This window comes from Panicum virgatum, chromosome 9K (assembly GCF_016808335.1).
Source record: "Panicum virgatum strain AP13 chromosome 9K, P.virgatum_v5, whole genome shotgun sequence".
Classification (NCBI taxonomy): domain Eukaryota; kingdom Viridiplantae; phylum Streptophyta; class Magnoliopsida; order Poales; family Poaceae; genus Panicum; species Panicum virgatum.
Window position 1 is genome coordinate 68,764,726 of NC_053144.1, and position 13,644 is coordinate 68,778,369.

Consider the following 13,644-nt stretch of genomic DNA (forward strand, 5'->3'; position numbering starts at 1 on the left):
TAACCAACTTATGCTAATGATGCGGTCAAAGGGCTCAAAAGATTCGTCTCGCGGTTTCGAGGTAAATTCTGAAATTAGTTTGTTAATTAGTGTCCGAAAAATCCTCCCGACATATAGTTAAACTGTTGATTTGACAACAAAAAATTTTTGGTTTGGAAACTAAACGCGCCCTGATCTGCTTCTCTCCAAGGGTCTGTTTGTTTCATACTACAAAGTTCATGGTAGCCACTTTAATTATTAATTAAAGATATTAAATTATTAATTAAAGATATTAAATAAAGACAGTTTACAAAATTAACTCTAGAAGTCCTGCGCTACGAATTTGGAAGAATTTAATGAGACATTTGACTGCGTGATTAGAGGATGGTTACTGTAGCAGCACTGTAGCCAATTATCAATTAATTACTGTTATTGGATTCATCACGAAAAATTACACTCATCCCTAAAAAAATTTGTAAATAGACTTCATTAAGTACTCCATGCAGTGAATTTTTTTTTTTGGAAATGTGCGCTCTAGGATTCCAGCGTCATACAAACAGGGACCGTCTGCCTCCTGGTGTGCCCTAGACCTAGAGCCACCAAAAGGTTTCTCCTCCTTCATCGAAGAGATTGATGAATTCCACTGGCAGTGCTCACGTGCGCTGAGGCAGTGACAGCCCTAGTTAAGCTTAAACAATAATAGTGACTAGTGAGTCTGAGGTGGCGGAACATTACAGTAAGCTGCCACGGATTCTTGGATGGCTTCCAAGTGGTCTCATAATTTATTGGCTACTACTTGGGGATTATTCAGACCCTCATCAGAGCCGTCCGTAATGGACTAGCGTGGCACGGGACCGGGGGTGCATGTTGATTTTACTCCTTGTGGTATGCTGTAGCACGTGCTGATTCGTGGCAGGCTATGATTAATCAAGGTGCTAATTGTGCTACTAGGAGTAGCTTACATGCATAACACGGCGCATTCTTGTCTTTCTTGCATGCTTGAGTTTTTCTTTTCTTCTGTACCGTACTCCTATTGCCTCTTTTTTTGGAGATACTAGAGAATTACCATTGGAGTGAGCCTAGCTCCTCGATTTACTTGCTGCTTCCCTTAACAACCACCTCATCTACTGCTAGAAAAAAGAGAGTTAAAAGTACTATCGGGGTGAGAAATCACACACAATTTAGGTGACGGAAAACTAATCCAATGTTCAGAGAGTAATTAAGGACTAGTACTACAATGTTGTATATAACTTGAAAAGAAATACTCGGTTATTTAAATTAAACAACGATCATATCGAGTACCTGATTGTCCAGCTTAATTACGCGATGCTCCGTGTATTGTCTTTTAGCACTGATCTGAACCGTGAAACATCTGCCACGACAACATCGATCTTAAATTAGATTTAGAGATGTGCTCCCACTTTACACACAAGTGGGCGCTAATTAACTTGCTCAGAAAGCTCCGACGAACATCGGTGGCAGCTGACGTGAGGGAGATCGAGATCAACAAAGTCTGGTGATGATGATTAAAGCGAATGTGATCTGAAAAAGGGGGGAAAATGCGTAAAGGTTATACTAGTACTACTTACTGGCGGACACTGGACGACGTTACTAATGCAAAGCTCCTGGTACAGTACATCCTAGGAGCCATCTCTTTCTGATTGTACGTGTGCCGACCAGGGTTTAATTAACCAACCGGTCCGGTCAAACCGGCGGGGTCCGGTACCGGTATATCGGATCGGTTTGGCCGGAAACCGGTAGAAACCGGTCAAATTCAAATTTGAATTCAAAAAACTCAGTTCAACCGGTTCGTACCGGTATACCGGCCGGTTTGATCGGTTTGAATTCAAATCCAAATTTAAAATCGCATGTGTAACCGGTTTGGAACGGTATACCGACCAGTTTGACCGGTTTACCAAGTGGGTCTTAATGTGCCGTCTCATTTTTTTTCCTTTTTTTGTTTAACTTTAAATGCCCGAAAAGTATGTTAAACGAACGAATTTTTTAGAAGATTTGACACCATTAGATTCGTCGCACCTTGAAATATTTTTAGGAATTTTTTGGGAATTTTTTATTTTTTGAATTCAAATTTGAATTTTGAATTTGGAATGGTTTGGTACCGACCCAAACCGGAACCGGACCGGACCGGTTTGACCGCCGGACCGGTTCCCACCGGTTTTGTAAACCCTGGTGCCGACATCGTAGATAGAGCAATCGACGACGGAGCGGAGTTTGCGACGGCACCTGATTCGCGTTGCACCACACATTAGTGCCGCCGACTATTATTGCAGGCCGCAGATGCATCCCACGGAGAGGGAGAGGAGACGATCGAGCGAGTTCAGACTTCACTTCAGACGCATCTTTTTCCTTGCTTTGCCTTTTCTTTTTCTCGTCAAAATTCCACGCTCTATCTTTCTCTCATGATTAGTCCAGCACGTTTCCTTTCAGTGTTTGAGATCTATCTCTTTTAACTTATATTGAATCTGTAAGTTTTTGGACCTGCTTCTCCTTGCTTAAATAACATAGTAGTGCTTCTGCAAAATTTTCAAAAAAAAATCACACTCTAATAAGTACTCCCTTTAGTTTTTTTTAAAGTACTCCATCCGTTCCAAAATGTAGGTCTTTTTGAATTTTCTAAATTTATAGTGTTTGCTATGCACCTAGATATAACACATGCCTAAATACAAAACAAAATATATAAATCGAGAAAAATCAAAATGACCTATATTTTGGAAGGGAGTAAGTACTACAGTAACTAGCACTAAAGCCGGCGCTGAATCTCCGATCCCCCACCAGAAAATAAAGGATGCACGCGGTTATTAGCAGCAGCAAATCCGATCGAGTCAATGATTATTAAGCAGGATGAGAAATCACAGCTGATCGATACTACTCCCTCCTTCCCCGTTTATAAGGCATGGTGGAACATGACACGGTCTTCTAAACAACACTTTGACCATTTATTTATCATATATTATATCACTTTTGATTATAAACTTATAATCATTGTAAAATATATTTGATTATGAATCCAATTATATGAAATTTGCATTATAAAAATAAAATTTTAATAGTCAAATTATTGGTCAAAGATGACAAGGTTTGAATCTTGATATACGTGTATGCCTTATAAACAGGGAAGGAGGGAGTACTTAAGAGCAGGACAAGGACATGTACCGAAGCACCACACAAGCACACTCCCGCTTGCATGCCGGGCAGGTATGTAGATAGACCAGGGACGGGCAGGTGCCATTCCGGAAAGCCAAAGCGGCCGGAAAGGGTTGGGTTGCGGCTGCAGGTGCTCATCTACGCGGGATTCGCTGACAACGCCCAGCCGCCGCCGCCACGCCCTTTCTTCCGTCCCATTTTCCACCATCAGCGCGTGCTCTGCTCTCGCTCTCGGTACGCAACGCCACCCAGGTTCTGTACGTGGCACAAGGCATCGGCAGGCCCAGGTCCGGCACCACTGGGATGTGATGTGACCGGTGACCACAGCAGCACTGTACTGTGCAGCACCGCCATGTTTTCCGGCGGTCTGTACCGTGCTGTACAACTGCTGCTTGTGCTTGCTGTCCTCCCTCCCCCCTCTCGGTCACGGGCTGACTCGTGCGTGCGTGCGTGCACGCGGCCCACTCACAACTTGAGACTTTGCAACACCCATCGTACTAACTCCAAATGAGGCCCAAAGAAAAGGGCTTCTCCGCATCGTTAAAGGATTTTTTGTCCTAAGAAAAGGAAAAAGGATTTGGGAGGGAAAGAAAAAGGAAACGCAAGAGATTGTAATCCCCAAAGACAACCATGTTGCTACGTGTGGGAACATTGGGAAAGTACCATGTGGCATGCGCCTAAGGTCTCCTGTTCGACTAGTGTACGTGTGGCTAGTCTGATTGAGGCGCGCCAGCCAGCCACCATCGCGTCGCGTTTGCGTCCCACGTCGTCGAGGGGTCGGTCGGTCATGTACCTACTCAGTACTCATGTGTCCTATCTCGTCTCATCCTCGATCCACAACGCTATGTGCACAAAGGCATTGTTTAGATTTGAAAACGCAAAATGTAAAATTTTTGTAAATTGCTTGTATGATGTACTAAATATAGTCAAAAAAATAAATCGCATTACACAAATGGACTGTAAATCGTGAAACGAATCTAATAAGCTAATTAGGATGTGATTAGACACTAAATTGCCACAGTAATACTACAGTAAACAAGCTCTAATGATGGATTAATTAGACTCATTAGATTCGCCTTTTGTTTACAGACGAGATCTGTAATTAGTTTTGTGATTAATCTACATTTAATACTTCAAATATTGAAAATTCCCTTCCAAAAACATAAAAATACAAAATGCAAAGTGAACTAAACACACCCAAAGTTTTGGTCTGGATTGTCTCCCGCCCATGTCGTGTCGTCTCGTCTCGTCTCGTCTGGGCTTCTGATCGCAGGCCCCTGTATGTCCCGTCTGGCAGAGCGGTTTTTTCTTTTTTTATATTTAAAAAAATTAAAATTTCAAAAATATATGTCCGTTTTGGAAAATTTCAAAAATATACCCCGGTCACCCTATGGGGGGCGACAGGGCTCAAATGTAATTTTTATCTTCTTCAAATTTGCAACAAAGTTCCTGGAGAAAAAAAAGAGGGGGCCTGTCGCCCCCCCAACGGGCGACAGGCCCCTGTCGCCCACCCCAGGGGCGACCGACCAGTGGGCCCAGCCTACAGGCGCCAGGGGGCCGGTCGCCCCTCCCGCGGGCGACTGGGGGTCTGTCGCCCCCCCCCCCCCCCAGGGCGACCGGGTCAGTCCTCCCTATATAAGGCCTCCCCCTCTCATTCCCTCCTCATTTGACCTCAAAAAATCCACCAAAAATCCAGAAAAAAGAGAGGGGTAAGGAGAAGGGAAGCGGCGAAGCTCTGCCGAATTCCGCACTTGTGATCTACAGGTAACTTCTGTATAAATTCGTTGATATTGTATAACAATTTAATTTAATTAGTGGATTAGCTGAATTAGATTTGATGCTTTAGAACACTGGTTTAGTATTACAATTTGAGTACTATTACAGACTTTTTCAAATAAAATAATTATACATTAGAATAGAATTATGACAGTACATTATTGATATTGCAGTATAAGACAATAGAATTATGACAGTACCTATATTTTCACGCATCGATTTGGTATACGATATGTGCATTGCTTAAATCATTGTTTTTTTATTTGGCGCACCACACAATAGCGCCAATGTCTTCGTCAGGATCAACCTACATTCCGTGGAGCAAGTGTAAAGCCACCGTACCCGAAGGAATTGATGTGCCAATGTGCTTCTGCAGTTCGTTATGCAAGTTCATGCAATCTGAGGTTTTAGGAGATGACTACGGCATGAGGTTCTTTATGTGTGAGAACTACGAATATGATCCACCTAAGCGATACAGCAAAGACCGGGCCAAGGTAGCAGGAGAACATACGCTATTTTTCTCTGTGACCTAACATTGAGTTATGATTCTAACTTGTGTTGGACAAAGTCTCCTCCGCCTCTTTGTGAGCAAGGTGGGCTGCAGAACGTTGGCGCCGAATGAAGCACGAGGAACAGCAAGAGGAGAAGCGCAAGAAAGAGCAAGAAGAGATCCGCAAGAGGATTGAGGAGGTGGATCGTAAGGCGGCGGCCGAACGTGAAGCTGACAGGGAGAGAAAGCGAGAGAGGGCACGCCGTGCGAAGGAAGCCGGGGCCGAAGCAATTAGGAAGGGCAAATATCCTAGGTGCACTCAGTAGAGTAGTACCATGTAATCCCGGCATTTTACATTCCATAAGGCATGGTAGGTTTAGATGCAACAAGAAATTATCTTGTCGCGTGCACATGCCACTACAATTAGTTGTTTATGTTTTAAGTTGAGAGCTTAACTTTGTGTGTTGTAGCCTTTACCATTAATTTGTAGTTATAGCCGGGAGTCTATGAAATCTTTGAACTTGTCCTTAATATTTTAGGAGCTTTTCATATCACTAGAATACTAAAAAACACACATTTTATTAATATAACGATAAGAATTAAGAACTAAGAAATACATCGGGGTCTGCTACTAAAAAGCACACATTTTCATGTCACTAGAATACTAAAAAGCATCCGGAGACCTCACCCGCCAATGATGATGACGACTACATGCTCGAATAGCTCAAAATAAGAACCATAGTGTATCTAGCTGCGAGTACGAGATCACAGGTTGCCACTGCTCAGCACGGCGATCACGGGTTTCAAATAGCAGTGCTCTTCCACCATTTCAAATAGATGTGACAAGACGGCAACCACACCAGCTCACCTTCAAAGCAGTCTCTCTGGCGAGGACGACGGACCTGTCATTCTACAGCGAAGGTCTGTGGCGTGTAGTGGGGAAGGCGGCATCTAGGCGCGATCGACCGAGCGGCAGCAATATAGTGCTGTGAGTCTGCATGCACAGAGATGCATCGAGTAGTCATTTCGAGCATCGAATCTAGCCTTTTCAATATTAGGTCAGCTAGCCTCTTCACTGTGTTGTCATGTAGGTTTTTTAGGTGCATTTACACTCCACACTCCGGGTATCAGACCTTTGTGCGCCTATAAATACTCCCAAGTTTGTGAACTCCCAGCACAACTCAAACACCAAATCTCATTGTATACCCAATGTCTGGAGGTGGGTCTAGCGGGAAGAATTACTATGGTTTTGGAAAAGGAAAAGGGGGAAGAAAGGGAGACCCCATAATATGGGAGGGGCCTCTTGGACCTGATTGCTTTCCGGAACCAGTGTTTGAGTTTCCGCCACAGCACAAGAGTGAATTTACCAATGAAACTCCTCTTCGACAATACGATAACCGTAGAGAACCGTGGCCAAAATGCAGACATGGTGCGGACTGCTTAGTGCAGATGTGCACCGACGGGATGGATGACGGTCGGCGTTTCTTTAAATGTCCACACGCATGGGTAATACTCGGTTGTTTCATTTCTTTATCTTCAATGAGACACCTTACATGAAATTTATTTTGCAGTCTTCCGATGCTCCAGAAAACTGTGGTTTTACTAGGTGGGTAGATCCTGCACCAATTGATTCTGTTCAGGAGTTCATCGAGTACCTCCAGATAAAGATCTTTGATCTGGAATGCAAGGTGAACCATTATGAGGAAGTGAGCGAGGGTAACAAAGACGACGAAGTTGATGATGCCAGCAATGCAGCTGGTTCACAGGATGAACCATGCACTATTCCTTACTGCAACTGCCCTTGTCACAAGAAGAAGGGCCCTGCGCCTCCGGCACCACCGCCTGCACCACCTGCAATGGGTGGATACTGCGGAGAAGGCTCAACGCAGTTTGCTACGTGGGGGTACGGCTACTAGGACTTCCCTAGTGCTAGTGACATGCTGCATCGTTGTGTTTGTTCTGTTTTTTTTTAAATTACCTAAGGCATGTTAGGTTAGTCCGGAATCTGTTTACCGTAGTTTGTAACGGGTTCTGACATGCCACTGCATGTGTGATAGCTGTGGACCGCTTATTTATACACTTCAACGTTCGTCACTGATCACTCTCGTATTTTCCATTACATACAATAGATGGTATGTTTATACTTCGATGCTCCATTACGACTAAGTACGATTCAAACTCGACATTATGTATGTAGCGAAAATGGCCTCTCATGCAATATTTCAATATAATGTTTTGGCGATTGATGACACACGCAACACTTGAACTAATGTGTTTGCTTAGATGATATACTCAGGCTTTTAGGTTCAAGTGATGACAAAGAGAAGAGAGGCGAAGCTAGGCCCGAAGGGCCGCCCCTACGGGGGTTCCGCTTGAGCACGTCTGGGAGTTTTTAGTATCACCGGTTGAACCGACGCCAAGCAAATTACACACGTCGGTGCATTGACTTGAGCACGTCTGGGAGTTTTTAGTATCACCGGATGAACCGACGTAAGGCAAAATGTACTCATCGGTGCAATGACAGAGATGGCCTGCGGGCTAGGGTTTGGCACCGGATGAACCGACGATAGGAAGTTTGAATACGTCGGTGCAATGGCAGAAGCAGACCAAGGAAAATGCATACATCGGATGAACCGATGATGCACCGGTTAATGGCGTCGGTGCAGTTGTCCAGAGAGTTTGTTTTTCAAGGATCAGAGGACAGTTGCACTCACCGGTTAAACCGACGCTAACATTACGTACACCGGTCGATTGCGTCGGTTGATTGCCCGTACACGTAACGGCTAGTTTTCAGTGGGCAGTTTAGTATCACCGGTTAAACCGACGATGGCGATTTGGGGAGCATCGGATTAACCGGCGTTAAGCGTTTTTCTGGCAGCTTTTCTCCAACGGCTATATTTGCTTGTGCTGCCTATATATACCCCCAAGGCCGGGTCATTTGAGAGTGCTGGAGTTCAAAGAAGTATACTAGAGCTAAAGATCATCTCCAACCACCATAGAGCTTCATTGTACATCATATAGGCTTAAGCACACTTGTTAGAGTGCTTAGTGCTTTATTAGGGATTAGTTCTTGCGAGAGCTCCCTTGAGAGAAGTCTTGCTGCGGCAAGCAAACACTTGTACTCGTCGTGTGACCCTCCGACTTGGTGTGGAGTGGCAACGACACTTTGTGCGGGGAAGGAGGCCCCTACTTGGTGTTAAAGCTCCAAGATAGTGAAGACGGTGCCGTGGTGACGCTTCGAGATAGACGGTGGCGGTGACCTCGTCTTTGTGACTTGGTGTCACTTAGCCTTTGCTTGTCGGGAGCCTTGGAGGCGTGGCAAGACGGTGATCAAGCGAAGAGACTCGGTATCACACTTGTTCTTTGTGAGCAAGTGGCCGTGGACGTAGGGAGGGACTTTGGTGTCCTAACCAAACCACGTTAAATCGTGTGTCTTGGTGTCTTCACGGGAGTTTGCATATCCTCTCCCTTACCGCTTTACTTACCGCTTTACGTTTCCGCATTTACTCTTTCTTGCTTACCTTTACTTTCCTAGTTAGTTTGATTAGGATTGACTATAGGTTGCAAGTCTTTTGGGGTAAGTAGAGGGTAGCATAGATAAACTTTAGTCATAACTAGCATGTGTAGGACGTGTTAGGTTTATCTTATGCAATTAGATTGAGCCCTAGGATAGAAAAGCGATTAGCGACCCTATTCACCCCCTCCCCCTCTATGGTCGGACACCCCGGTGATCCTTACAATGTACATGTCCAGTGAATGCAAGTTAGGTACGAGACATACATACAAGCATAATATAACATTAACAATACTAAATGCGAATACATCTTAAACCGATGAACATCATATGTTATAGATCATGGCATGAAATCATCTAGGTCGTCATCCCAGTTGACAGATGGTGGTGCTGCAGGTGGTGTAGTATGGCTCGACGAACCTCTTGGCTTTCCCTTTCTCTCTTTTCTGGATCTACGTTCATGTACAGGGGGAGGAACATCATGTGTTGGAGGCCATGGTTTGGGGGCATGAAGTCATCCATGTCGTCATCCCAGTTAACACAAGTTTGTGCTGCAGGTGGTGCAACATGACTTGACGAAACTCTTGCCTTTTCCTTTGTCTCCTTTTTGATTCTAGGTTCATGTACAGGGGGAGGAACATCATGTGTTGGAGGCCATGGTTTGGGGGGCATGAAGTCATCCATGTCGTCATCCCAGTTAACACAAGTTGGTGGTTGAGGTGCTGAAGCATGACTCGACGAACCTCCGGGCATCTGTTCTTGCGCAGGCCAAGTACTATCACCCGAAGATCTTATCCGCCTCCTTCGTCTAGTTTGCGGCATAAGTCCACCACCGAAGATACATACCAATTTACGGAAATTTGGTATCGTTTTGTTAATCAACTCCGTGTCCTCGGGGTAATCCTAGCATATAATTAAAAAACAATGTTACTGTTTCATAAATATGGATTCGAAATGACGGACGGGATTAGAACTGAATGAGAGTTACCTTAATGTGCATCTCATACACCTCTGGCCGCATCCATATCTTACAAGAACTTTGTAAGAATCCAATGATATTAGGATGATTTGCTAGTTCACATACTCTCATGTATATCTTCCGACGTTCTAGCAGGTGTCCCATTACATCTTGCGTCGTAATACCTCGAAATAATGTGAAATCTTTAAACTCTACTACTTTGGACAACACCATCTCTATCGTACCATTCGCTAACGGATCCAACTTCTTACTGATAACAAGATGGGTCATGATATCAAGTATTATACTAGATTTTTCTTCGGTCCATGAAAATCCTCCACAATTTGAGGCAGCCATTGCCTTATGCTGCAATATCAATAAGGTACTGTCATAATTCTATTCTAATGTATAATTATTTTATTTGAAAAAGTCTGTAATAGTACTCAAATTGTAATACTAAACCAGTGTTCTAAAGCACCAAATCTAATTCAGCTAATCCACTAATTAAATTAAATTGTTATACAATATCAATGGATTCATACGGAAGTTACCTGTAGATCAGGAGTACGCAATTCGGCAGAGCTTCGCCGCTTTTCTTCTCCTCACCCCTCTCTTTTTTCCTGAATTTTTAGGCTCAAATGACAGGGAATGGCGGCGAATGGCGGCCAGGGCTAAAATAGAGGGGAAGGCCCCTGTCGCCCCCCCAACGGGCGACAGGCCCCTGTCGTCCCTGGGGTGGGCGACAGGGGCCTGTCGCCCGGGGGGGGCGACAGGCCCCCTCTTTTTTTTTTTCTCCAGGCACTTTGTTGCAAATTTGAAGAAGAAAAAAATTACATTTGAGCCCTGTCGCCCCCCATAGGGCGACCGGGGTATATTTTTGAAATTTTCCAAAACGGACATATATTTTTGAAATTTTAATTTTTTTTAAATATAAAAAAGAAAAAACCGCTCTGGCAGATGGAGTTTTAGGCCCAGTTCACTGTGGCCCAGAGGGCAAAAGTACGAGAACTATCCACCACCCGGTTAAGACTTTAGGACTTCCTGGGCCGTACTGAGTTTGGGCTGCGCAGCCCATCTCTCTTCCTCAATACAAAATCTCTAACAACGTCAACCACAACGACGTCTGAAATAGGAAGCACAACAACGTCTGGCATCAGCGAGAATTTGCATCCAAATACAGAGCACCATAAGAAAAAAAAAGGAAGATACAGTTTCTAATGAAATGCAAAGAAAGAATCTGGATTTACATCTGAATTAAAAGCACAATGCGTCAATACCGACGACACCACTGAAGATACAGTTTTAGACATGCTGCCCATGATCTAATCTTCATTTAACTATTCAATACGCTTCAATACCATGCATACAACAAAGAAAAAAAAAACCACAAAGATCATGTTAGAATCGAAGCTTGTTAGACCGACCCAACGCAACACATTAACGCCTTGACTTAAAATCCATGTGACGCCGGACCGGCCTAACGACCTACGTGATTTAACAAAGATCCACTTCATGATTGGAAATGCGTGCGAATAGAAAGAAGAGGGTGCACATGCTCAATGCGGTCGGACTCGCTCGTTAGTGCACAAAGTTCAAATTGGAAACAGTTATCAGAATAACCAACAACAATCCATACTTTAGCTGTACTACTAGTGCTACTATATCGCAAGCAGGCCAAGAGCTGAAGCAAGAGTCTTGAGAAATCGTGCGTTACTCGTTGCTATTTTCTGCACTGATGCATGACCAAAGTTTAAATATCTGAATTTTCTACACTGAGTGACTTTTTTTTTACTACGAAACAGACAGCGGGGTAAGTTTTTTTTGCATGACCTAATCAAGCTGTAATGGTAACTAACCGCAATTGATTAGGTGCACCACCTAAGTTATTTGTCCTTTTCGTTTCATTTCATCTGCATCGTCCAGGTCGCGTTTGTTCGTTGGATTCTCTTTGCTGGCGGATGCTTTGCCGCCATTCCGGTCTGGCGGATGCTTTGCCGCCGTCAGTCGCGTTGGTTCAAGTTTGCTTCGGGCGGATGCTTTGCCGCCGTGGTTGGTTGTGCGGGTGGATGCTTTGCCACCTTTGTTAGGTCGTAGACCTTTGCACCTGGACGTTGTTGTTTCTGCTAGCATGTTCAGTGGTTGGATTCTGGTTAGAGGGATGTGTTGTGCCCTTTGTCTTCTCTGTTTTGCTCTGCTGTTGTTCATGTTATCGTTGTGTTTCCTCGTTTGTGTGTATGTTTTTCAGTGTTTCTCTATTTTTAGTCTTTTGTGCTCTTGTGCTGGTCAAGCTCTGCTTGACCGCATCGAGATTGTGTCTGTAACTGTTTTCTTCTTAATGAAAAACGTGCTCAGGCACGGTCGCGAAAAAAAATTATTTGTCCTTGGCACCCTAGTCTGTCTAGAAAAATCCGTTTTAGAATTGCATTTTTTTTTTGCGAGTGTATGGCAAGTGATTGCTATGTGCTGCATGACCAATGTTTAAATATCTGAATTTTACGTATGAACTTTTTCTAGAAACAAACGACAGAGTAGTTTGTCAAATACATGAGTTCAAATATTTTCGTGACATTTTGAAGAGAGAATTTGCAGTTCGGAGCTAGATTATCCGAATAATCCCCTACTTACATTTTCATTCCATTTCAGAACGATTGCTATACAACATGTACATTTTGCACACGATCTACCAAAAAAGAATTGGTAACATCACCCTACTTAAGGATGATGAAATCTTGCGTGATAATTTTGAAGGCAATTTTCCCTCCAAAACCACCGCGGGACGGATCAAAAGCACGGCGTGAGCACGTTGAGCAGCGACACCCTCGCGTTAACGAGCGCCCGGTACACCTGCTCGCAGCCGTCCTCTGCCGCCACGACGCACTCCTCCAGCCTCCGCAGCCGATCCATGGCCGCCTGCCTCTCCTCCTCCTCGTTGCAGCACTCCTCCAGAGGCACCTCCTTTGCAGCGGGTCCGGATTCGCTGGCGGCGACGGCCACCGTACGCCGCCGCCACCGAAGGAGGTCGGCCACCCACCACACCGGCACGGCAGCCACCTTCGCCGGAGAGACCGCCAACGGGGACGGCATTGCGCGCGAGGACGACGAGGCGGAGGCGGAAGCGAGCCCGGCAAAGATGGCGGCGGACGCGGCCGCTGCGGCGCACGTGGCGGCGGCTACGGCCTCAACCACCGCGGCCTCGCTGGAGTCGGACGTGGCCGCGGCGGACGTGGATCGGTGGGCGAGGCAGCGCAGCGTGGAGGCGAGGCGGGCGAGGTCGCGATCCGACCGGCGCCTGGCGCGGAGCGCGGCGGCGAGGCGCGCGGCGTCGCGGCGGCGGAGCGCGGCGTGCGCCTCGGCGAGGAGCTGCCTGAGCACGAGGAGCGCCTCGCGGAAGCAGCCGTGCGCGTCGGCAAGGAGGAGGAGGTCGTCGAGGAGGCGCTCGGTCCACGGCGCCGTCTTGCTCCGGCGCTGGAGCGGGTCCCGCGCCTGCGGGTGGTGGAGCAGGTCGGTGAGCCCAGCGAGGAGGCGGCCCAGGTGCGCCACCCCGTCGCCGACCCACGCCGGGCTGGCCGGCGCCGGCTCCTCCGCCCAGGCGATGAGCGCGTTGGCCGAGTCGTGCAGGCCCGCGACGACGGGGTGGAAGCGGCCGGGCAGGCTGTGGGAGCGGACGCGGGAGTAGGAGAGCTTCTTGTGGCGCGTGCGGCGGAGCAGGGCGGCCTTGGGGACGCCGAACGCGGTGAGCCGCCGGCGGAATCCCACTGCCAT

The 13,644-nt window shown here is 46.1% G+C and overlaps 1 protein-coding gene across 1 annotated transcript; it reads right to left on the reverse strand.

The window, feature by feature from the left end:
- Positions 1–12,663: 12,663 nt before the first annotated feature.
- LOC120648278 lies at positions 12,664–13,644 on the reverse strand. Its single transcript, XM_039925002.1, has 2 exons — positions 13,247–13,644; positions 12,664–13,078 (listed from the first exon to the last, which is right to left on the reverse strand). Exons 1-2 carry the CDS (start codon positions 13,642–13,644, stop codon positions 12,664–12,666), a joined length of 813 nt encoding a protein of 270 aa, XP_039780936.1.

What these genes read in the sequence shown, in the direction of transcription:
- LOC120648278 (XM_039925002.1), bottom strand. Translation starts at nt 13,644, where the DNA reads ATGGCAGTGGGATTCCGCCGGCGGCTCACCGCGTTCGGCGTCCCCAAG. An exon ending in GAGGCGCTCCTCGTGCTCAG is followed by an intron (nt 13,079 to 13,246) that starts GCAGCTCCTCGC and finishes GTCCGACTCCAG; the next exon opens with CGAGGCCGCGGTGGTTGAGG.